At 44.1% G+C, this 25,973-nt stretch overlaps 1 protein-coding gene across 4 annotated transcripts in view; it reads left to right on the forward strand.

The window, feature by feature from the left end:
- Positions 1-3,433: 3,433 nt before the first annotated feature.
- rbbp4 (RB binding protein 4, chromatin remodeling factor) overlaps positions 3,434-25,973 on the forward strand; it is a 34,640-nt gene continuing 12,100 nt past the window's right edge. Inside the window, exons 1-8 of one of the 4 annotated variants that reach the window (XM_033044803.1) lie at positions 3,434-3,566; positions 6,358-6,498; positions 6,551-6,552; positions 17,770-17,917; positions 19,534-19,679; positions 20,216-20,389; positions 23,374-23,489; positions 25,271-25,431. In XM_033044803.1, coding sequence (XP_032900694.1) covers positions 6,479-6,498; positions 6,551-6,552; positions 17,770-17,917; positions 19,534-19,679; positions 20,216-20,389; positions 23,374-23,489; positions 25,271-25,431 — 767 coding nt within the window. In that variant the 5' untranslated portion in view covers positions 3,434-3,566; positions 6,358-6,478. Of the gene's footprint in view, positions 3,567-5,306; positions 5,864-6,357; positions 6,499-6,550; positions 6,553-17,769; positions 17,918-19,533; positions 19,680-20,215; positions 20,390-23,373; positions 23,490-25,270; positions 25,432-25,973 lie in introns of those variants that run through there. The other 3 variants (XM_033044804.1, XM_033044800.1, XM_033044802.1) reach the window with 3 other exon arrangements.

A 25,973-nucleotide genomic window follows, 5' to 3' on the forward strand; every position in this document is an offset into this window, starting at 1 on the left:
CAACGAAAATTTCAAAACTCATATCAACTGCATGGGCCGTGGGTGTTGGAGAGCCGGGGCTGAGGGAGGGATGGAAGCAGAAGCAGCGGCAGGGACAGATGCGGACGGGGAGCCGGGGCTGGCTAGTGTTTGCCGGGCTGGCGAGTGTTTCCGGGCTGGTAAGTGTTTGCTGGGCTGGCGAGTCGCTCGCTGCAGCTCCGGCCATGGAGCAGCCTCAGCCTCAGTGCCGCTGCCGTGAGAGTCTCTGTGCTGAATTTGCCCAGGTGACCGGCATGGATCAGGCTGCAGCTCGGTGCATCCTGGAGGACAACCAATGACTGCAGGCACTGGGTAGAAACGATGGAAGATAGTGGCCCTTCAAATGGGGGTGGTTGGAGAAAGTATCCTGCTTGCCTGCTAGATTTTCACTTACTGTAACTGTAGGAAAAATGTTCCCGATATTGGGGGAGTTCAGAGCCATGGGTCACTGTTTAAGAATAAAGGGTAGGCCAGTTAGGACTGAGATGAGGACAAACTTTCTTCACGCAGTGAGTTGTGAATCTTTGGAATTCACTGTCACAGAAGGCAGTGGAGGCCAATTCACTGGGTGTTTTCAAGAGAGAGTTACACTTAGCTCTTGGGGCTAGCGAAATCAAGTGATATGGGGAAAAAACAGGAAAGGTACTGATTTTAGATGAATAGCCATGATCATATTGAATGACAGTGCTGGCTCAAAGGGCCGAATAGCCAATTCCTGCACCTATTGTCTATGTTTCTATGCTTGAGTATATGGCAATAAAACTCGACCACGTGATTTTGAAGCATTCATGCATGGTGGAGGTATAATGTAGTCATAGAGTGATACAGTGTGAAAACAGGCCCTTCGGCGCAACTTGCCCACACACGCAACATGTCCCAGTTACACTACCTGCTTTTGGTCCATATCTCTCCAAACCTGTCCTTTCTTGAGTATCAGTCAAACTGTTTCTTAAATGTTGGGATAGTCCCTGCTTCAACTACCTCCTCTCGCAGCTTGTTCTACACACCCACCACCCATTGTGTGGAAAAGGTTATCCCTTAAAAATACTTCAAACAAGATACATTGAAATCATACTTCCACAATGCACTAAAACATGATTTTAATACATCAAATTTCAAAAAGTCCTTACCGTGAGCTTGGGTACCCCCAAGGCCAGTGATCTGTGATTGCTCAGCCCCCCCACTTTCAAAAACACTCCGCGGCCCCTTGTTCAGACGGAGAACACTGCCAGATGTGAACAGGGAACTGAGGCCAGTTGTCCGTGATGTCTGGATCCCAATGCTCAGCGCTTCATGTTTCGGAATTGCCTAATGTTATTGATTTGTAATTAGCCTGATTCGTAATTAGTTGACAAAACCTTAATTTATTAATCCGGAATATCCAGGGGGATGGGATAAGTGTAATATTAAAATGACATGCAAGGTGTCAGGCTGTCTGTCGCACCATACAGCCCCGATAACCCATTATTTCCTTCAGTTAAATATTGGGAAGGTAGCACTATTGTCATTTGCCACTCAATTATTATGTTTGTTTACCTCACTGACTATTTCTGACCCCCCCCAAAAAATTCATTTGACAGGTTGAATAGAAATGTCCCCAATCTTGTTGTTTTATTAATTGAACACGTAGATGAACATTCTCAAGGAGTGTAATCAGATGGAAACTGATTCAGATGTGATGTTTAAGAGCTTGTTCAAAGAAGGAGTATATTTTAAAGGAGTGACAGAGATACTTGCAGGGGAATGTGTGAGGAGGTTATTATTTGTCTTTAGTTTCAGCTTTAACCAGGACATCTGAAGATTCAAAGTTTAATATAGTGATTGTGCTGATACTGACTTCAACCAACCACTTAATGAATATCATCCATTCTGGAGGTTTTATTTATCTGATCCCATTTAAACTTCACTTGGATTTCAATCACTTCAATGTAAAAGTAATTGGGAATGGAAGCATTGGAACAAAAATTTGCCCTCGGTACATATTAACTGTAATATAATGTATGCATGATGGTAGGTGCAATCAAACAAAGATCTTTTTATCATTTGTTTCTTGTTCCTTCTTGAACATCTTTTTATCATTGTTGTGTTATGAATACCACAGAAAATGTTATGTACTCTCAAGATCACATTTAATAGAAATAATATTGCTTAAATATATAGTTATTGGACTTTGCATTTCGGGAAAAGTCCCAGCTGAGAGGAAGACAGCAAAATACTGAAAATATTGTGGGTTGAAATGACTTTAGGACAGTTTGTTAGGAAAATGAAGGAAATGTGTAACAGAATACTTATACAGCTGAGTGAGTATAATTTTTTGGATGAGAAATTGTGTACAACCAATTGATGACTTCTTTGACAAAGTAACTAGCATGTTAGATAACAAGAAAGCCAATGGATGTAGCAAATTTTATTATACAGAATTTGGTCTGTGAAGTGCCCCATAAAAAGATTACCACATTAGATAAGCACCTATGGACTTAATAGGTGCTTAACGTAATATGTTAAGTCCAGGGGGTCAGATATGGGGCTTTATGCGTGGGCCAGATATATTGTCAGTACAGAGGGGCTAGGAGCAAGGCCAAGTGTGCATCCAGAGTCAAGGTCTGGAATAGGTGTGCAGTCGAAGCTGGGACAATGGGAGTGGGAACCTGAGCAGGTAAGCAGCTATGATCAGGGTAGAGTAGGGGGCCAGGTGTAAGGCTGCTCAGGGTCAGGAATGAGAGAGGTTATGCAACTGGAGCCAGGGTCAGGAATAGTACCAGGTGTGCAGTGAGACCCAGGTTGGTCAACATGGGCCAAGTGTTTGATTATAATCTGATTTCCACACATGAATATACTAAGATCATTCATGTGCTGTTGATCAGAGCCTGGGCCCTACTGTGGAATGTAATTAGAAATGTAATTTAGCCTAACCTTATTCATAGCTAATCCAATTTAAAGCATAAATATTGCATTCAAGTGTCAGTTAAAATACTCGCTACAATATGCACCAGATTGCACAATTTCAAGATGAAAAATGCAAAAGCTCAGTACCAATGGGAGGGGGGACACCGACACCCCTCCCCCTCCCCTCCCCCTTGGTCGGTACGCTCCCTCGGGCTTGGACCCTCGCTATTTCTCACTCCCAACTCTCACCCAATGTTGGCAGCCCTGACAAACTGTTCCCCCACAACGTTGATTACACCAAAGATTATAGAGGAGCTCTGCTCTATAATCTTTGGATTACACGTCGAGTCGGGTCGGGTTACTGAAATGGATGAAAAAAAAGGCCCACGTTCCGCTCCGTTGCGTAGCGTACTACACGTCAGCACGTTGCATTTAGAAGGTGTGGTCTATCTTGCTTCGCTATGGGATCTTTGGTTGGAGCCAGGCTGACGCTCAACATGGCGCCGCCCAGGCCGGCTTCAGCCCCCGGCAGGTGGTCAGGGCGCCACCCCCTGATTGGCCGCACCGCCACCCAAGGCCCTGACGTTCAGTTGGCGCGCGAAAGGACCGCGCACGCGCAGCTGGCGCCGACACAAAGGCGGCAGGCATGGCGGATAAAGAAGGTAATCGGCCCCGCCTGGCTCGGCTCTGCTCCACCCGCACTGTCCGGCCCGTGGCCCCGCTCCACCCGCACGGCGCTCTCCACCCGCCGGGGTTCCCGCACTCCCGGCACCGTCAGAGGAGCGAAGCTCCGGCTGAGTGGGCAGCGGCGCCGGGGGCGGGAACCGGCCGGGCCTGGTCCTTGAGGAAGCAGCGCGGGTGGGCCCAGCTCAGGCGGTGGTGGCGCGGAGGGTCCCTGGTGGCGGGGAAGAGGGGGCGGGATAGCGAGGAGGAGGGGGGGGCGGGATAGCGAGGAGGAGGGGGGCGGGATAGCGAGGAGGAGGGGGGGGCGGGATAGCGAGGAGGAGGGGGGGGCGGGATAGCGAGGAGGAGGGGGGGCGGGATAGCGAGGAGGAGGGGGGGGGCGGGATAGCGAGGAGGAGGGGGGGGGGGGCTGGATAGCGAGGAGGAAGGGGGGGGGGCGGGATAGCGAGGAGGAGGGGGGGGGGGCGGGGATAGCGAGGAGGAGGGGGGGGGGCGGGATTAGCGAGGAGGAGGGGGGGCGGGATAGCGAGGAGGAGGGGGGGCGGGATAGCGAGGAGGAGGGGGGGCGGGATAGTGAGGAGGGGGGGGAGCGGGATAGTGAGGAGGAGGGGGGTGGGATAGTGAGGAGGAGGGGGGGGCGGGATAGTGAGGAGGAAGGGGGCGGGATAGGAGGGGGGGGGTGCGGGATAGCGAGGAGGAGGGGGGGGCGGGATAACGAGGAGGAGAGGGATAGCGAGGAGGGGGGGGCGGGATAGCGAGGAGGAGGGGGGGGCGGGATAGCGAGGAGGAGGGGGGGCGGGATAGTGAGGAGGAGGGGGGGCGGGATAGTGGAGGGGGAGATGAACAGCTGGAGAGACGTGAGTGGGAAGAGGGGGTGGGTGAATGTGGGTGGAGGGGTGGGGTAGAATTGGGAGGAAGGAGAGGGGGCAGGACTTGGAGGGAGAGTGGTGGAAGCAGTGCGGTCGCAGGATGGAGGGATAGGAGGGAGTGGGGTTGCAGAAAGTGGGGTTAGGAAGATTGGCACTGGGGTGTTGAGTAGAGGTCGATGTAGAGGTATGGAGACGGTGGGTTAAGGCTGGGGCTGGACTGGGGAAGGGCCAGGGTAGGATGGGCTGGGGAAAGAGCAAGGTGGGATATGGCTGGGAACTGGACAGCTGATCAGTGGAGCTGGGGGAGAGATTGGTGTGTTGAGGTATACTGTGGTGATGGTTCTTGAGCAGTGTGTTTGAGCATAGGGATGCTATTGGGTGGTTAGGGTAGGTGGGTGTTCTGTGGCATTCAGTGGTGGAGGTTTGAAGAAGGTTGCTATTGACTGTCTAATGGGGATGCTGTTTCTGCAGGGCATCAGGCAGTATGTGGGTGCATTGGGGTGAACGTGGGTAAGGTAGGAAGTGAAAAGTTGAGGATAGGATAAGGAGGTAGAAGGTAGGAATGTAGGGTGGAGGTGTGCTGTTAGGGATATGGTGGAGGATATCGGTGTGGGAGTATGGTATTGGGACCATGTTGGGTGAAGTGAAGTATGGGGAAGGTGAGGATAGATGGGTGCAGGAATAACAGTTTGGTGAAGGGGCGAGTATAAGGAATAGTGGGGTAGGTTTGGAGAAGTTGGTGTATGTAGTGGGAGTAGGGCAAAGTGAGGATTGGGGCATTATGTTGGGTGAAGTGTACTTGGGGGGGCCAGTGATATGGGGTTGGAGGTGATGCAGTGTGGAATTAGTTGATATTTGCATGGAGTGGGTTGGAGATATGTGGGAATGGATGGCGTTTGTAAGGATGGCTGCAGTTGGAGGAGGCATCACGGAAGATGTAGGGGAAGAGCATGGGCCAGGTTGTGTGGAACTAGGTTGGAACTTCAACTGCCCCATCTCTGGAACAGTTTTGGTTTGTATTGGGGGAATGGTTACATTCCAGTTGTTCTATCATGCAATTGTTCAGCAAATGTAGTGGATGTATGGAACAAGCTGCCAGAGAAGATAGTAGAGGCTGGGACCATCTCATTGTTTAAGAGATAGTTGCTTAGTGCTCATAGAGTACTATGACTATATGATGCTCATACTGTTGGTTTGGATTTTGTTTGAGACAAAATTGGGAAATGGGCACTCATTGGCTCTTGTGTCCTTTTAGACCATTGTTAGTCATTTTTTTCTTACACCAGAGTCTGGCTAATTAGCGGGTAGTTGAAAATATATTCACTGTCAAAACTTGTATTAGTCTGTTTATTAAAGTAGAACTTGCCTTTTTGTAATTAAAGTTGCGTCCCAAGATTTCAATGCAGGTAACTATCACCTTTATTTTCATTTCACTTCTTATTGTGATTAACTAAAATATGAAAATGTGAGTAGGCTCTGTCTCCCCACTCAAAGTGAACTTCTGTCTCCCCACTTTTATTTGTCTTCTTCCTCAGTTGGAAGAGTGACATGTTGCTGCTATTAGTGCTCCTCTATTTAAACTATCAGCAGGTGCCTTGAGGAATGTGGAAAGGAATACCATTTCAACCATTCTCGTTTCTTTAACTGAGATATAATCCCTGGTTTCCTCCACATTTCCACAACTTACTTCCTCCAAAGAAATGAAAACCTGAGCATGAATAATGGACTGAATGGCAATGGCATTTTGGGTTCTGGCAGTGGATACCGGGCTCAGCAACACTCTATTTTAAGGGGATATGAGAATCCATTGCAGTGCAAATTTGTAAATTTGTATCCCTATAAACTGCATGTACTATTGCCAGAATGTTCAGATTATTTTCCTTTAATTTTACACCTCTAGCATCAGATGCCCATTATGATGTTACACCTGTGACGTCACACACCCACTGTTCATCATTACTGACGGCCGCCTCACCAGTGCAGTCCACTCATCTCGACACAACGCCAGCCATTTGTCATGAATGGAAACGAGGAAAAAAAAGTACCTTGTATATATTATACACAATAACAGACTGTCAGGAGATGAATTAGAGAAGTGCATGGGAGACTCCATTAAATTGTGGCCTTGTAGTGGCTATCATGTGAAATGTCCACACTAGCCCCATTCCAGTCAAAGCCCCGATACACATCTATAATTCACCTCATGACATTGATTACTTGATTTAAGCATTGTAAAATGTGCAACTGTGCATTAAATGTACTTTAAATGGTTTATATTGTATATATTATACTATGATGTGCATCTCCCCTTAAAATTAGTAAAAAGGAACAGCAGATGCTGGTTTAAACCGAAGATAGACACAAAAAGCTGGAGTAATTCAGCGAGACTGGAGCATCTCTGGAGAGAAGGAATGGGTAACTTTTCTGGTTCTTCAGAAGAAGGGTCTAGACCTGAAACGTCACCCATTCCTTCTCTCCAGAAATGCTGCCTGTCCTGCAGAGTTACTCCAGATTTTTATATCTATCCCCATAAATCTAAGTGGTTTGTAAATTTGTTGTATGGCCCTCTCTGATTTGATTTGTTAAATTGAGAAAGAGATGGGTTGGTAGGGTTTTAAATATGTTCTCTTCAGAAATTTTCAATTGTAAAATGTTGGTAAATGTCCTTTTTATCTTAAAAATGATTTGTATATATGGAGATTCCAAGTCTATCCAAGTTAGCTGACAATTTGGTCAATTTATCAACAAGGCCTTCAATAAAACTAACAATCCAGGGAAACAATTAATTAACAATCTAGCGTTAAAGACTCAGCGGGGGCAGAATTTTAAAAACATGTGCAGGAGAGCTTTTTAATGCAGTACAGATAGCAGTGCTATAGCGCGATAGTTGCATTCCTAAGGAACCTAGCATTATAGAATGTTGCATTATAACTATTGTGTCAATGGGGAACAGGAGGTTATGGGCTAGAAAGCTTTGGTCTCATAATAACTGTTATTTTATCCACGGGTCTTTTTAGTATATATTCTATTTATTTATTTATTTTTGTTATAGTGCAATGGGGAGGGGAGTGTATATAGAAGTTAAATAATGTAACAGAATTCAATTTTCATTCCGCTGGGTTGTAAGCTAAATATGAGGTGCTGTTCCTACAATTTGTGTTTGGCCTCTGGCAATAGAGGAGGCCCAGGCAGAAATATCAGAGTGGGAATGACATGGGCAGCAACTGGGAGATCCAGTCGCACTTGGCAGACCAAGTGTTCAGTGAAGCTGTCGCCAAGTCTGCACTTGGACTCGTCAATGTACAGGAGCCTGCATCGGGATACCGGATGCAGTAGATGAGGTTAGAGAAGGTGCATATGAATCTGTCTTGCCTGGAAGGACTGATGGGGTCCCTGGATGGAGTTGAGGGAGAAGGTATAAGGGCAGGTGTTGTTTCTCTTGTGGTTGCTGGGGAAAGTACCTGACTAGTGAACCAAGTTTTTTTTTGTTTATGATACTGCCAGCAAAATGATAAAGGCTGTCTGTTGCTTTGTGTAATAGAGTATCATTGTACAAGTGACAATGGAAGCAAGTGCTTGTCAATTTCAGTAGCTACCTGTGGTAAAACTAGCCGCCTATATCTTGAGGAATAATGGCGTTGATTGCAGCAGGGAGTTTGCAAGGAAAAAATGTTTTCCCTTTATACTTTCTACCCCAGTTGCCAATTTCAAAAGTAACGTCTCGATATATAGTTCTAGATTGGAATTGTATTCAGCCAATTATCATATTGAATGGCGGGTGCTGGCTCAAAGGGCCAAATGGCCTACTCCTGCACCTATTGTCTGTTGTATTATAAACAATTAGGCTTGCAAATAGTATTTCATTAGTCGTGTTAAATCCAATTGGTGATATGAAAACGAGCTTCATAGCAGAATTGAATTGAATTGAATTGAATACCTTTATTGTCATAACTTAACTTAACTTAAAGGTAGCAAAGAACTACCTTTAAGTTTAGTGTTATTGTCACGTGTGCCAAGACTTTGTTTTGTATGCCATCTAAACAGATCAGGTAAAACTTTACATAATTACAATAGTCAAACTCACAATAGATGTGAAGATACAGAGAGCAGAATATAGTTCTCAGTATTGTTGAGCATCAGTTCCATAGCCAAAGTCCAATGTCAGCAATGGGGTAGAAATGAATCTGACAGTACCCTAGCGCAGGAAGGACTGTTCAGAAGCCTGATATGTAAATAGATGAATGAGGGAAGGAACATAACTGGATCTTTATTTTGGGGAATGCAGCTGGTCAGGTGGAGGGAGTGTCCATTGGAGTTCACTTTGGTGATAGTAACCATGACTTTTTGTTCTTTAAAAACTTGGAGCTTGGAGGCTATACTTTTCTGTTACTGGATTGGATAATTGCTGGTGTATCTTGAATTCATCTGGCTTTATAATTTAAATCTACCCTTGCCTAACCAATTTTACAATCTTGTCTAATCCCCAAAGGTTCTAGATTTCTACTCCCTTTGTGTGGAGAAGTGGTGCTTTACAACCTAGTAATGTAAGAGAGCACCTATCTACAAACAAGAAAGTTTTATCGAGTCCACTTATTCTGGACCTTTCTGACAGAAAAAAAAAATAATTTGCCATGATTAGAACAGACCTTAACTTCCTACATGCTAGTGGATTTAAACCTTTTTATAATTTTTGATATGAAGTCATTATGTTCTGGGATTATTGGCGTTCTCTTTAGGCCAAAGATGCAATACCTTGAAATGGATGTGGCCAGAATTTTACACAGTTGACATGACTTCAAGATATGGACAAATATTGCAATAGTTTTAATTAATTACCCTCTGCTTCTTCAGTTCTAAGAATCAGGTATCTATATTACTAAAAGTCTGATCTTGACCACTTCCTGTTCTGTATATTGATTTTAGAAAAAGCACTGCCACTTACGGCTGTGATTTTTGGCCATCTTACTCAGAATCCCCCTCTGCTGCGCAGGACAAGAGGATTTTTCCCATTCCCAAAAATAAAAGAGTTATTAGTATTTAAAAAATGTTGAGATTCTCTCTCCTGAAGGCCACGACCCTTCCGGAGGGACTATAAAACCCGGAAGTGTTGAGTGCCTCAGTCAGTCTCTGCAAGATGGGGGAGTGAGAGGATCACTCAGTCTGAGCTGTGAATAACACTGAACACATGTCTACTAAACTGTGAGTGGTTTTACTGACCTGTCAGATCCCTTAATGTGGTTTGAAAATATAGTTTGGAAATGCTAATGCTGTGTTGCCTTTGGTTTGGAAATGCTAAAGCTGTGTTGCCTTTGGTTTGGAAATGCTAAAGCTGTGTTGCCTTTGGTTTGGAAATGCTAAAGCTGTGTTGCCTAATTAAAGTTGCCTTGCCTAATTAAAGTTGCCTTGCCTTCTATATAATTAAAAGCCTATTCTTGACTACTTCCTGTTTGCACTTTATATTGATTTTAGAAAAAACGCTGCCACGTAAGGCTGTGATTTTTGGCCATCTTACTCAGAGTCCCCCTCAGCTCATCACGTGCCGAGGATTTTTCCCATCGATGAAAAATAAAATAGTTATTAGTGTTTAATAAATGTTAAGATTCTCTCTCCTGTAAATCACGCCATGAAGGTCACGCCCCTTCTGGTGGAAGTGGGGAGGGACTACAAAACCCAGAAGTGTGGGCGTGGCTCAGCCTCTGCAAGATGGAGGAGGGAGAGGTCACGACTCGTTGCCTTTAGTGGCCTTGCACCCTGCTTGAAATGGTATGAAACTGCACTTGAATTTGGTGGCCTTGCACCCTGCTTGAAGTGGTAAGAAACTGCACTTGAATTTGGTGGCCTTGCACCCTGCTTGAAATGGAATTTCAAGGAATAGCCGGCCCACTAGCCGTGAGTAAGTGAGCTGCCAGCATAACTGGCTTGAGTGACTGAGCTGCCAGCTCAAGAATCCATTCAGCCCACATTGTCCATACTAGCCCTCTGGATACCAGTCCCTTCAGCCCACAACACCCACACTAGCGCTCAAGAAAGCCCCCCCCCCCCCCCCCCCCCCCCCACCTGTCCATGCTGAACCTGATGCCTACCTATACTATTCCCAGTTATCTTCATGAGCTGGACTCCTGTCATTAAGGTGTATAAGTCTCCAGGGCTTGATGGGATCCTCGTCCCAAGTTATTGAGGGATGCAAGAAAGGAGATTGCTGGGGCCTTGGCAGAGTGTATCCTCTCTAGTGGTAGGTGAGATCGCAAAGGACTGGAGAATAGCCAGATCCCTGAAGAATGGAAAATAGCCTGTTTATTTGTTTAAGAAGAGAAATAGGGATTATCCAGGAAATTAGAGGCCAATGAGCCTCATCAGTGGTAGGGAAGCTATTGAAGAATGTTTTAGTTTACTATATGTTGTTGTCGTCTGCACAGTAATAGGAAGTGAAAATTTAGCTATTTCTGTTCATATCTGGTGCATGTGGCATTGAACTCCTGGAAGGAATTTTTAGGGATAGGATTTACTTGCGTTTGGGGGGAAAAAAAACATGGGGTTATTAGGGGTAGTCAGCATTCATTTGTGCAGGGGTGTCATTTTTTATCAACGTGATTGAGTTGTTTTGAGGGGTGATGAAGATGATTGATGATAGGACAGTGGATGTTGTATACATGGACTTTAGTAATGCTTTCATCAAGACCCCTCATGATATCTGATCCAGAAGATTAAGGCATACGGGATCCACAGAGACTTGCAGAGCTGCAAATAGTAAGGATTTTCCATATTTTGTAAGGGAATGTGATAAGAATACAGATGTACAGATTTGCTTTGTAAAATACAGATTTTTTTTAAATTGGTCCGATATCCTGTTTCATCTTGCTGCTTAAAAAATGCAAGGATATAAAACGTCATACTTTAACTCTAAAAAATATAGCAGGTTAAATCTATTAGTATTTTAAATTTCAAGATCTGGCTGATTATTTTTGTAAACTTTGATCTGCCTGTCCCACAGTGCTGTCAGTTTAGCGCTATGGGTTCTAATTATAGCGCTACCAGCTGGAGCGCTATTGCCTTTACACATAGCGCTATGGATCACAGACTGTTTGGGGACGAAGAAGGAGGGAGGGAATAAGAGGGGGAGGGAGAAAAAAAGGAAGGAAAGAGGGAGGGAGGGGGTGGGAAAGAGGGAGGGAGGGGGTGGGAAAGCGAGGAAGGAGGAGAGAGTGAGGGAGGCTTCCAAAATGGCCTCAACATCATCAACTGGTGCTAAAAGCAGGAAGCAGCCATATACAGAAGTATACAAAGAGATGGCAATGAATGCACTGTTAAGTAAGGTGCGAAGAAGACATGTCAATTGGTAGCAAAGTTATGCATTCTTGTACTCTTACATGGGTATGACCGTACATTAAAAAACGACATTTTTTTCAGCAAAATGGCACCGCATAAAAATACTGAATTTCAGGTACTAGAATACTGAAATGCTCTGACAAAACATGGCAGCTCTGGATTTGGTAGATTGGATTCAAAATTGCCTTGGCCATGGAAGAATGAGGATGGAGGTGGCGGGGGTGCTATTCTATCAGGTTGTCTGTAACCAGTGGTGTTCTGTAGATTGAAGTGCTGGAACCTCCGTTTGTTATATTTGTAACAGTTTTGGACAAAATATAGGTGGACCAATCAGTAAGTTTGCAGACGACACAGATTGGTGTAGCAATGGACAATGAGGAATGTTGCTAAAAGATACAGCACCATATCAGCTAAAGCAGAGCAATGGCAAATTTAATTCAGACACGTGTGAGGTATTGCACTTTAGGAGCTTGTATGTAAAATAAAATGTTACAGTAATTCAGATGTACAGTGTGCACAGATGCAGGCCTTAAGGCCCAAGGATGTCTATCAAAGCTAGCCCCATTTGCTCGTTTGGCCCATATCCCTCCAAGCCTTTTCTTTTAATGTACCTGTCCAAATGACTTTTAAATATTTTAAAAGGAAACTCGAGGTAAAGGAAACACTAGGAAGTAGAGACCACAATGTTTTAATCTGCAATTTGAGAGGGAGAAGGTGAAATTGGATGTGTCTGAGCAAAGGGGACTATAGCGGCATGAGGGAGGGCCAAAGTTGACTGGAAAGGGACCTTAGCGGGGATGAAGGTGGAACAGCAATGACAGGAATAATTGGGAAGATGCAGGATCTTTTCATTCCTAAGAGGAAGATGGATTCTAGGGGGAGAAAGAGGTGACTGTGGCTGACAAGAAAAATCAAGGACAGTAGAAAACTAAAAGAGAATGCATATTGCAAAGATTGGTGGGAAGCCCAAGGATTGAGAAACTTTTAAAGAACAAGAGAAGGTAACTAAAAAGACAATTGGGGAGATATGAAGGTAGGCTAGCTAATAATATAAAAGCGAATAGCATGAATTTCTTCAGTTATATAAATAGTAAGAAAGAGGCAAGAGTGGTCATTGGGCTGTTGGAAAATGTTGGCAAAGTGATAATGGGGAATAAAGAAATGGTAGAGGAGTTGAATAACTTTTTTGCATCAGTCTCCATAGTGGAGGACACCAGCAACATGCCTGAAATTCAAGAGAGTCGGGGTGTGGAAGTTAGTGGAGTGGCAAATACTAGGGAGAAGGTGCTTGGTAAGCAGAAAGGGCTGGAGGTGGATGAGTCACCTGGACCAGATGAACTGCACACTAGGGTTCTGAAAGAGGTGGCTTTAGAAACTGGAGGCATTGACAGTCAAGTCAAGTTTATTTGTCACATACACATACGAGATGTGCAGTGAAATGAAAGTGGCAATGCTTGCGGACTTTTGTGCAAAAGACAAACAACCAAACAAACTATAAACACAATCATAACACACATATTCTTTTACATAATAAATAATGGAAGGAAAAACGTTCAGTAGAATTAGTCCCTGGTGAGATAGGCGTTTACAGTCCGAATGGCCTCTGGGAAGAAACTCCTTCTCAACCTCTCCGTTCTCACCGCATGGCAACGGAGGCGTTTGCCTGACCGTAGCAGCTGGAACAGTCCGTTGCAGGGGTGGAAGGGGTCTCTCATGATATTGTTGGCTCTGGAGTAGCACCTCCTGATGTATAGTTCCTGCAGGGGGGGCAAGTGAAGTTCCCATAGTGCGTTCGGCCGAACGCACTACTCTCTGCAGAGCCTTCTTGTCCTTGGCAGAGCAATTCCCAAACCAGATGGTAATGTTCCCGGACAAGATGCTTTCCACCGCCGCTGCGTAGAAGCACTGGAGGATCCTCGGAGACACTCTGAATTTCCTCAATTGCCTGAGGTGGTAAAGGCGCTGCCTTGCCTTACTCACGAGTGCTGAGGCGTGTGATGCCCATGTCATATCCTCGGAGATGTGGACTCCCAGATATTTAAAACAGTTCACCCTATCCACAGGATCCCCATTTATCCTCAATGGAGTGTACGTCCTCGGATGATGTGCCCATCTAAAGTCCATGATCAGCTCCTTCGTTTTTTTGATGTTCAAGAGGAGGCTGTTATCCTGGCACCAGAGTGCTAGACCAGCCACCTCCTCCCGCTAGGCCTTCTCGTCGTTGCCTGAGATCAGGCCCACCACCACAGTGTCATCAGCAAACTTAATTAATGAGTTGGAGCTGAACCTAGCCACACAATCATTTGTGTACAGGGAGTACAATAGGGGGCTGAGGACGCAACCCTGGGGCGATCCTGTGCTCAGGGTGAGGGACTTTGATGTATTCCCTCCCATCTTGACTACCTGGGGCCTGGTGGTGAGAAAGTCCAGGACCCAGGCACACAGGGAGGTGTTGAGCCCCAATTCCATTAGCTTCCCGGCCAGTCTGGTGGGGACTATCGTGTTGAAGGCTGAACTGTAGTCTATGAACAGCATCCTCACGTAGCCCCCCTTCTGGCTGTCCAGATGGGAGAGAGCGGTGTGCAAGACCTGGGAGACCGCATCGTCCGTGGATCTGTTCGGACGGTATGCGAACTGCAACGGGTCCATGTTCCGAGGGAGGAAGGCGCAGATGTGTTTCTTCACCAGCCTCTCAAAGCATTTCATGACTACCGAGGTAAGGGCCACCGGACGGTAGTCATTCAGACAGGCTGGGGAGGCATTTTTTGGTACCGGTACAATGATGGATTTTTTTAAGCAGGCAGGGACCACGGACTTGTCCAGGGAGAGGTTGAATAATGTAGTGAGCACTGGAGCTAGCTGCGTATCACAGGACTTGAGTACTCGCCCCGAGATGCCATCGGGGCCTGCAGCTTTTCTCGTGTTCACCCGTGTCAGAGCCCTCCTCACGTCGTGCTCGGACAGCGAGAATGTGTGCACATTCCTCCCTTCAGCTTCGGTAGCCAGCCCGCTGGCGGTATTGTCGATAGTTGGCAGACCTGGAGTGGTGTTGCCCCTCTCGAAACGAGCGTAAAAGGAGTTCAGGTCATCAGCTAGGGAGGTGCCGGCACTTGCGGATGAGGGAGGGGTGCTCCGGTAGTTGGTTACAATCCGTAGCCCCTGCCACAGGCTTCTGGTGTCTTGCTGCTCCATCTGTAACTCCATCTTGTCTCTGTACCTTCTCTTTGCGTCCTTCACCGCCCTTCGCAGTCGGTAGGACTCTGCCTTGTAGACGTCCATGTTTCCTGATGCCAGGCCCGAGTTGTAGGCAGCGGTGCGAGCATTCAGGGCCACACGAACAGACCTGTCTACCCAGGGTTTTTGGTTCGGAAAGGTGCTTACCCTTGCCGTGGGGACGATGTTGTCGGTTACTGTTGCGATGAAGTCCGTGACTGCTTCCGCGAACTCACTGACGTCACTGGAACTTGCTTCGAACATATTCCAATCGACATCACTCAGTGCATCTTGCAGCATGGCCTCTGACTGGTCGGACCACCGCTTTACGTCCCTCGTCTCTACCGCTTCCCGAACTATCCTCTGTTTATACTCCGGCAACGGGAAAATGGCAGCGTGGTCAAATTTTCCTAGGGGAGGGAGTGAAACGGCCTTGTAGCCTTTCCTGAACGGTGTGTAGCAGTGGTCCAAAGTTCTCTCCCTCCTGGTGGCACACGTGATGTGTTGGTAGAAGTTCGGCATGACCTTCTTGAGATTTGATTTATTAAAATCTCCAGCCACCACCATAGCCGCATCCGGGTACTTGTTTTGATGTCGACATAGCACATCGTGTAGGGCCGATAGTGCCATGTCGGTGTCCGCCTGCGGTGGAATGTAGACAGCTGTTACGATCACTGAGCCGAACTCCCGGGGAAGGTAGAATGGGCGGCATGAGATCGTCAGGTACTCCAGGTCCGGCGAGCAGGAACGGGAAAGCATCTTGATATTTCCAGGGTTGCACCAATTGTTATTGGTCATGAAGCAGACTCCTCCACCCTTGGATTTCCCAGATGCTTCTGTTCTGTCAGCACGGTGGAAAGTGAAGGACTCGGTTGGGCAGATTGGGCAGTGATGTTTCAAGAATCACTAGAGTCATGAGATTCCAGATGATTTGAAAATTGCAAATATGACCCCGCTGCACAATCGAGCAAAGCAGAATAGTGGAAACTATAGGCTGGTTAGTCTAACTTCGGTGGTTTGTAAAATTATTGAGTCCTTAACAAAGGATGAGGTTACAGAGTACTTAGAATTTTATATTTATCGGGACGACAGATGGCACAATGGGCTAAGTGTTCGGCTGGCAACCGGAAGGTAGCCGGTTCGAATCCCGCTTGGAGTGCATACTGTCGTTGTGTCCTTGGGCAAGACACTTCACCCACCTTTGCCTGTGTGTGAATGTGTGTGAGTGATTGGTGGTGGTCGGAGGGGCCGTAGGCGCAGATTGGCAGCCACGCTTCCGTCAGTCTGCCCCAGGGCAGCTGTGGCTACAGAAGTAGCTTACCACCACCGAGTGTGACTGAGGAGTGAATGAATAATGCGATGTAAAGCGCCTTGAGTATTAGAAAGGCACTATATAAATCCCATCCATTATTATTATTATTATTAGAAGTTCATGATAAAATAGGTCAAAGTCAGCATGGTTTTGTGAAGGGGTCTTGGCTGGCAATAGCAGGACAGACAAAGGAGAGTCAGTAGATGTTGTTTTCCTAGATTTTCAAAAAGCCCTTGATAAGGCACGACACGGAAGGTTGCTAAGGAAGATGAGAACCCACGGTATCAAAGGGCAGATATTAGCATGGATATCAGGTTGGCTGGATGGCAGAAGGCGAAGAGTGGCAATAAAGGGGGCTTTTTTTGGTTGGCTATCGGTGACTAGCTTCATCCTCAGCAACAATCAGAACGGGAGCACCTCAAGGCTGTGTGCTCAGCTCCCTGCTTTACTAACTCTATACCCATGACTGTGTAGCCAGACATAGTGTGAACTCCATCTTCAAGTTTGCCGACGACACGACTGTTGTTGGACGAATTACAGATGGTGACGTGTCAGAGGATAGGAATGAGATCGACCGATTGACCAAATGATGCCAACACAACAAACCTGACTCTCAACATCAGTAAAACCAAGGAACTGATTGTGGACTTTGTTAGAGGAAGGATGAGGACCCACAATCCTGGGACAATGGTGGAGAGGGTCAAAAACGTCAAATTTCTGGGCGTGCATATTTCCGAATAAATTGTGGCTCTCTTTTCTGCAAATGTCCATCTTGGTGCAGTGGATTGGAAACATTTGTTTTGCAAATGCCGTTTTGAGGGAGGTTTCCAAATCCAAATTAACTGTATATTTAAAAAAAAAATGGAAGCAAAGAAATTAAACACTTTTGCTCCCAGTTTTTATATGCAGTTAATTCTTAATCAAGGTATTGACTGGATGATCTGCTCCAGGCATCTGCCTCACCACCATGTTCAGACATTGATGAACAGCAGGCCAGTTTATTTTTTTAACATTTAAATGTTATTCATTTAGCTGACTATTTTCTATCCTTTCACTGTTGCTTTGGCCAACATCAAAACTCAAAGAATCACAGACTTATACAGCATGGAAACAGACCTTTTGGCCCAACGTGTTCATACTGACCAAGTTGCAATCCTTTCACTTTAGCTAGATCCACTTGCTTGTGCCTGTGTCCCTCATGGTATCCTAAATTATTTAGAGGAAACACTGCTGTTTAATGAGCAAATGGAGATGTGCAGTTTTCTAATGTGTCTAATGGGAGTTATATAATGTAGCCAAGAGACGAAAATGTAAATTTCAGTGACTGCTTTTATTATGTAAAACAATTTCTATTTGGTATGAAATAAATTGTGGTCCAGTGGTAGAATAGCAGCAACATAAGTGATATTGTTTGTGTGTTCAAATTTTGTTTGCTGTTAATGACTAGTTGTGCATTTACAGCAGCTTTTGATGATGCTGTGGAAGAACGTGTCATTAATGAAGAGTACAAGATCTGGAAGAAAAATACTCCCTTCTTATATGACCTGGTTATGACTCATGCTCTGGAATGGCCAAGTCTGACTGCACAGTGGCTACCTGATGTTTCCAGGTATGGATGTGGCTTAAGAGGAATAACTGTCATTTGGTATTAAACATTGTTTATTAAATAAACATGTGCACTATGTATCTTTAGATTCCACTTTCTCGAAGGATATGGTAGGTATGCTGGAGTAACTCAACAGATCAGGCAAAATGCATGTGATATTTCAGGTTGGGGCCCTTCTTTAGATGGGCCCCATCCCAAAATGTCACCTATCCATGCTCTCCAAGGGTGCTGCTTGACCCGCTGAGTTACTCCAACATTTTGTCCAGCATCTGCAGTTGCTTGTAGAATGTGTACTCTCACCAGTAATTTGTTCCCAATAAGCAGTTCGGCAAATGAATTGGAGAACTTGAGGGAAATGATAAAAACCTTTCAAAAGCCCAGTAATAGACAGATGAACATAGAACAATGTCACTGCCAGATACGGTGTCAAATTACACTAATCCCTTCAGTCTGAACATGATCCATATCCTTCCATTCCCTGCATATTCATGTGCCTGTCAAAAATCCTCTTAAACTCCACTATTGTAGCTGCTTCCACCCGCATCCCTGACAGCAGCTACTGCTCTGTGCTAAAGAAGAAAACTTTGCATAACCCCTTTAACTTTTTTTCCTCACACCTTAAAGCTATGCACTGCCTGGGTGGAATAAAATTCAGACCGTCTACCTAAATATACTTCTCATAATATCCACTCCCTAGCTCTCAAACACTCCAGTGAAAACAATCCAAGTTTGTCCAATCGCTCCTTACAGCTGGGATCCTCTAATTCAGGCAGCATCCTGGTAAACCTCTTCTGTACCCTCTCCAAAACCTCCACATCCTTCCTCTAATGCGGCAACCAGAATTGCACGCCATACTCCAAATATGGGCAACAAGATTTGTAAAGCTGTATGTAACATCACTTCCTGATTCTTACACTCAGTCTTTTTGGCTTTTACCAGGACTTCCTGGTGCCAATCTTACATGCCTTTGGTCTAAACATGGACCAAAGAACTATATATAAGGTCAAGTGAGTGTGAGACCAGTTAACATTGTCTACAGGTCATCTCCATGATCTCACTAGTTCTACCCTGCGCTTCCTGCCCCACGCTACCTGCAGGTTAACAAGCTTCCTTTGACCCTTTCCCACTTCTGATGAGTGGTCCTTGACCTGCAACTTTAGCTGTTTCCCTTCCTACAGATGCAGTCTGACCTGCTAAGTTTTTCCAGGATCATCTGGATTATTTTTTTTTTTCAGATTTCTATTATCTGCAGTTCTTTATTTTTACTGGGTTCTATTCCTGACCCCTTGTCATTCTCCTTAATAAGATACGATAAAACGTATTATCATCCCCGGAGGGATGATTCCTCCGATATATCAAAAACATGCAGGCTGGTAGGTTAATTGGCTGCTGTAAGTTGTCCTTTGTATGTAGATAAGTGATAGAATCTATGGAAGTTGATGAGGGTTGTGTGTTTAACTATTTTACAGCTGCCCAAGTCACTTTGAAGCTAGCAAAACTGGTTGAAAGTAGGGGTGGTATGGGTACATGTGAATTTTTATTTTATGGGACATTTTTCTGTATTTAAAAAGACTCAAATTTGCTGGATAATCTGTCATGTAAAATTTACTGATCTACAGACCTGAGGGGAAGGACTACAGTGTTCACAGGTTGGTCCTGGGAACCCATACATCTGATGAACAAAACCATTTAGTCATTGCCAGTGTTCAACTACCAAACGATGATGCTCAGTTTGATGCTTCACATTATGATAGTGAGAAGGGAGGTATGATTTTTGTTTTCCTTTTTCAAAGTGTGTCATTTCTGGTGTGTATAAATAGTCCTGACAGTGTTTATCGAGTTTGGAGTTGTGACATTGAAAAACCTGCAATTATGCTCTTAACAGAATAAGATGAAGAGGTTTCCCACCAATTTAGTTCCTTTGCACAACTATTCAACTAACAAATGTAGCCAAAGTCCATGTATTATATGTGTTAAGTCATAAGAACCCAATTAAAAGGGTTGACTGCAACTTTTCCATTGGTGCGTTTGGTCAGTTTGTGAGTGATGTTTCCCATGTTGGCATTTCACTGCTGCCAAGTTCAAATGTAAGTCGAGGAATGGCAAGGTCAACTTAGTCTAATCTTGTCTTCGCCTAATATTTGCCAAGATGCAGTGAAAAGGCACTTGAAACTATGGGATATCAAGTGATGCTTAAGATAGTATCATTATTAATTTAAAGAGATCTTTAAGTTACTATCTGTTGGGTTTAATATACTGACAATGCAAGTCTTTTCTGTTTATAACCTGTTTCTTTTGCAGAATTTGGTGGATTTGGTTCTGTTAGTGGAAAAATCGAAATCGAAATAAAAATAAATCATGAAGGGGAAGTAAATCGTGCTCGCTACATGCCTCAGAACCCTTGTATCATTGCCACAAAGACTCCCTCCAGTGATGTGTTGGTCTTTGATTATACGAAACATCCTTCCAAACCAGGTAAACAGTATAACCTTTGGGGCTTTGATGCCTTTTAACGTTGTCAGTTTTTATGAAACTCTTTTTTGATTTGTCCAGTAAAAACTGGACAAATTCACTGGACACATTTACACAGAGAGTGGTGAATCTGTGGAATTCTCTGCCACAGAAGGTGGTTGAGGCCAGTTCATTGGCTATATTTAAGAGGGAGTCAGATGTGGCCCTTGTGGCTAAAGGGATCAGAGGGTATGGAGAGAAGATAGGTACAGGATACTGAGTTGGATGATCAGCCATGATCATATTGAATGGCGGTGCAGGCTCGAAGGGCTGAATGGCCTACACCTGCACCTATTTTCTATGTTTCTAAAAACTAGTAGAAAGTGTTCCATTTTGCTAATATCAGAAAAAATACAGGGCACTGTTGGAACAAGTTAGATGTCAAATGTTTATGGCCTTTCAGCCGTGCGTCATTCCACCCTGATATGCACTTCAGGCTGAGTCTAAAGATGTAGACTCTCATTATACAGTAATTCTGTGTACAGTTTTCCTTATCATATTTGATCATCAGTTCATGTCATCAGAGCAGAATCAGGCCATTCTGCCCATTAGATTAGATTAGATTAGATTAGATGAGTCTACTCTGCCATCCAATCAAGCCTGATTTATCCTAGTCTCTCAACTGCATCCTCCTGCCTTTTCTCCATAGCCCATGACAACCTGGCAATGGGTACAGACATGATATAGTGATTTAGTTTCCAAACTGGTAATCCAGGCAATTGGAATAACGATCCAGAGATCCAGAAACGGGCCCTTTCAGCCATATATCCATTTTGACAGTAATCCAATTTGCCTGCATTAGGCCCGTCCCTCTAAGCTTTTCCTATCCAGGTATCTTTCCAAACACCTTTTAAACACAGTTGTATCTTCATGCGTCGACTGTGTTTTATTGTCATATTACCCAGATAGAACAAAAAAATTCTTACTTGCAGCAGCACAACAGAATATGTAATATTTCTCTTCAACTTCCTGATTGCTGAACACAATGAATATAGATTGCTGTTAATTTCATCTGGTTGACATGTATCCCTGAGGGGAATTCATTAGCCATTCTTGCTGGCCATCATATGACCAGCAAGAATATACGATGGATGCCTGAATGATGTCCAAAGTAGCATAACAAGCCACTTGGTTGTATCATTGCTGTAGTTTTCAAAAGGAGAAAGAATATAACCAAGCAGACTCTCACATGGAATTTGACCATGGTAAAGTAATTCCCAGCCCACTTTATCTTAAAGGTTTGCCTCTGGAAATTATATTTAAATTGGATAGCTGCACTACAAATTGATCAATCCATAGCGTCACACGATCATACTCTCAGAATCGTACACAAAAGTTAGTTGTTTCTTGCCATGTGTATTGAGGTACAGTGAAAAGCTTTTGTTGCATGCTACAATTATTTGTGCGCTAAAGTCCGTATACCAGAGTTGTTCATTGCAATTGTTCCTCTGGGAGGACAAACCCGTCTGTTATGGTTTGAGTATTTCTCAAGGACCATTCAACTCCAGACCTCAGCACAGTCTTGACTCAAACTCTCCTAGTAAAATGAGCGCATGGGGAAATGTTCCTGTGATCAGAGTCGGACTTTGCACAAAGGAAAATGCTTGATATCCGAGGTCAGTCATTTTGGCCCCAGGACATGAGTTGCTCACAGCAGTGATCAAAGATGAACCTACCGCAGCTTCAGATTAGACACAAGGATGCTGACTGGGAGCACAATGTTCAATTCAGTTCTCAACTCCACCACATATGAAGTAGTCCGTGCTTGTATGCTGTCACACCTAGCATGGGCTGATTATTGGCAAATATCATCTGTGCCATGAACTTGGTCAGCAGTGACCATCACCAAAACGAGAATTTAACTGGCATTGCCTTTGTCTGGTTCCCCGCCATTAACATTCTGGTGCGGTTGTGCCGATGGTCATGAATCAATTGGATCAAAGGATAAATACTGTGTAACGATAATATTTGAAAGGTTGGGTATCCATCAGCGAGTGACTCGTGGCCACCATCATCATAGCACCACTCGGGGTGTGACGCAATGGTTTTCAATGAACGGGATATGTGCAGCTGCAACAGCACTCGAAGCTCAAATTAGTGCACTTCACGGACCCTTCAACCACCAACCTAAAATTTAATTGCCTACCCCAACTAAACCCAATAATTGCAGTGTGCACCATTGACAGAATGTATTGTGGATCTTGTGACATTGCTTCATGGAACAAGGGGGACATGGGCAGCAGATACATGAGCACATTACTACTTGCTGGTTGCTCCCCAAGTTGTACACCATCCTGACTCGAAAATATATTGCTTGTATTTCATTGTCGCCAGGTCTAAATCATGCAACCATCTACCCAACAACAGAATAACTAGAAGAGCTGCAGTGGTTCAAGGTGTTCTATGGCCGCCACCTTTTGACAGGCAGTAAAGGCGGGCCTTGCTCATAATATTCTGTTTCTTTTATTTATTAGAACTCAGAAGCAATCCATCTTTGCTGTTCTCCGTAAAGTTAGCACAATTTTAACATTTACAGATATTAGAACTTGAAGATATTTGCGCTTGTAAATAAACTTTATTTCAATAAGTTAAAAGCTAAGATAGATACAAAGCTTGAGTAACGAGTGTACGAAGTCCATAACTTATGTAAGAAGGAACTGCAAATGCTGGTTTAAACCGGAGATGGACACAAAAAGCTGGAGTCACTCAGCGGGACAGGCAGCATCTCTGAAGAGAAGGAATGAGTGTCGTTTCGGGATGAGACCCTTCCCTCCAGAGATGCTGCCTGTCCCGCTGAGTGACTCCAGCTTTTTGTGTCCATCTTCGGTTTAAACCAGCATTTGCAGTTCCTTCTTACATAAGTTATGGACTCGTACATTAGAATTGTATGCTTTGATTAGTGTTTGATTTGTTTATTAGGAGAATATTTGTGCTTTATTACCACATAGATCCCTCTGGTGAATGCAACCCAGATCTTCGGTTGCGAGGACATCAGAAGGAAGGCTACGGGCTCTCTTGGAATCCGAATCTTAGTGGCCATTTACTTAGTGCTTCAGATGATCATGTAAGTATTACGTTGTCACTTTGGTGATTTATGGAGAGCAAAAGGTGTAATCAATTTATAATATTACTTTGAATAGCTGTTAGTAATGGGGTGGCACGGTGCAGCAGCTGGTAGAGCCACTGCCTCATAGCGTCAGAGTCCTGGGTTCGATCCTGACCTTGGATGCTGTCAGTACAGTTTGCCCGTTCTCCCTGTGACTGGGTTTCCTCTGGGTGCTCTGGCTTCCTCCCACATCCCAACGATGTGTGGGTTTGTTGCTCGCTGTAAATTAACCTCTTGTTTGTAGGGAGTGGATGCAAAGATGGGATAACTAGTGTGAAAGTGTTGGCAGGATTCGGTGTTTCCATGCTGTATCTTTCAATTTCAACTGCTACTACAGGGTGCTTCATACTAATGATATAAATATGCTTCAATAATTGTTTGTGTTGTATATTCCATATAATTCAATGACTTAATTCTTGTTAGCTAATAATTTCTACCTAAATAATGTTGCTCTTTTATTACACAATTCGGCAATTACAGAAGTATTTAATGTGAGGAGCCACGAATATATTAACATGTTATTTACTGACCATGCATCTTAATTTTGGTTCTTAAATGTGACTTATAGTTTGCTGCTAAAAGAATTGATTCTTGAATATCTGCACAGTGCAATGAACAATAGGTGCAGGAGTAGGCCATTTGGCCCTTCGAGCTAGCACCGTCATTCACTATGATCATGGATGATCATCCACAACCCCATTCCTGCCTTCTCCCCATATCCCTTGACTCCACTATCTTTAAGACCCCTATCTAACTCTCTCTTGAAAGCATCCAGAGAATTGGCTTCCACTGCCTTCTGAGGCAGAGACTACCACAGACTGACAACCCTCTGGGTGAAAATAAGCAGCTGACTCTGGGATGAGTCAGCTGCTTACTTTAATGCCATTTATCATTTAGTGTTCTGTTTCTTTAATGAGATTGAAGAATATAAGTTTGTATGTAACATCATACATAGAGCAAAAATGTAGTTTAAATCATTGTTGTCACTAAATCAAGAGTGTTTATTTGTCATATGACTGGAACAATCACATTCTTACTTGGTGCAACCTTACAGGCACATTAACTGCAACAGTAAGACTACAATAAATTATCAGTTATTCAAAGTAAACTTGACCAGCTTAAAGTCAAAGATCAAATTATATGGAGCAGACATAGTAGTGCAAAGTACATTATGGTTCGGTGCCGAGGTTGGATTATGGTTAGAATTATGCAGAATGGTTCAAGAGCCTAATAGTTGATAAGAAGCAGTTCTTGGAGGTCAAGGGCTCCTGTACCTTCTTCCCAATTGTATCAGTGAGAAGATCCTGGGCAGAATATCGTGGGGCTTTGATGTTAGCTGCCTTCTTGAGGGACTGCCTTCAACGGTGGGGAAGTCAGTGCCAAGTAACATATTCTTCGTGAGCGTTTGAATTTCCTAATCAGGCCGTGATGCAACCAGTTAGTGTGCTCTCCGCTGTACGCTTCAATAGATTTTTCTGTTACATGCCAAATCACCTCAAATGTCTGAAGAAGTAGATCTAGACAAAAGGAACTGCAGATGTTAGTTTATAAAAAAGGACACAAAATATTGGAGTAACTCAGCTGGTCAGTCGGCATCTGTGGAGAACATGGATAGGTGACATTTCGAGTGGGGACCCTTCTGACTGAAGTAGATGTTTGAAGTATTGGTTATCAATGTTGTACGTATTGTTTATCACGTTGTAGGTTTAACTTGTTGCTGTTTTTTTTATTATCTTTAGACCATCTGTTTATGGGACATCAGTGCTGTGCCTAAGGAAGGAAAAATAGTTGATGCAAAAACCATCTTCACTGGTCACACTGCAGTGGTAGAAGATGTGTCATGGCACTTGCTACATGAGTCTCTGTTTGGTTCTGTGGCAGATGATCAAAAACTAATGATGTAAGTTCATCAACTTTTACGAGTCATTTAAAATAAAATTGTCAGATTAAAAATATTAATGGTGCAACTGTTTTATTATTTCTTGTTGATTGACAATTTTAAATAAATTACAGTAGCTATAGTGCACATTAAAAGAAGGCAAAGTACTGCAATGCTGAAAATCTGAAATAAAATAGTAAATGCTGGAATTCCTCAGGTAACATATGTGAAGAGTCGCCAGCTGAAGGCCATCGGGTCTGGCGGATTCGTATGCCTTAAGCTTAGAAAATAGCTTGATTATTCATTAACATTGAGGCATTTTGATGTATTGTACAGTAAAGGTTAATCTAATAATTAAAATATAATTATTTGTATGTTTCTATTCCTATCTTCTATATCTCTCGCTATAATTTATTCTGAGCCACATTTGATGCACAGTTTGCCTCTCTGAATAAGGAAAAGAGGACATTTTTGATAATGCTCCTGGCCCAATTTGAATCACACACTTGAATCCATTGCTCTGTTTCTTTTCTCAAGACTGTCTTGGCATTGTCGTTTTGCAA

The sequence above is a fragment of the Amblyraja radiata genome, chromosome 27 (assembly GCF_010909765.2).
Source record: "Amblyraja radiata isolate CabotCenter1 chromosome 27, sAmbRad1.1.pri, whole genome shotgun sequence".
Classification (NCBI taxonomy): domain Eukaryota; kingdom Metazoa; phylum Chordata; class Chondrichthyes; order Rajiformes; family Rajidae; genus Amblyraja; species Amblyraja radiata.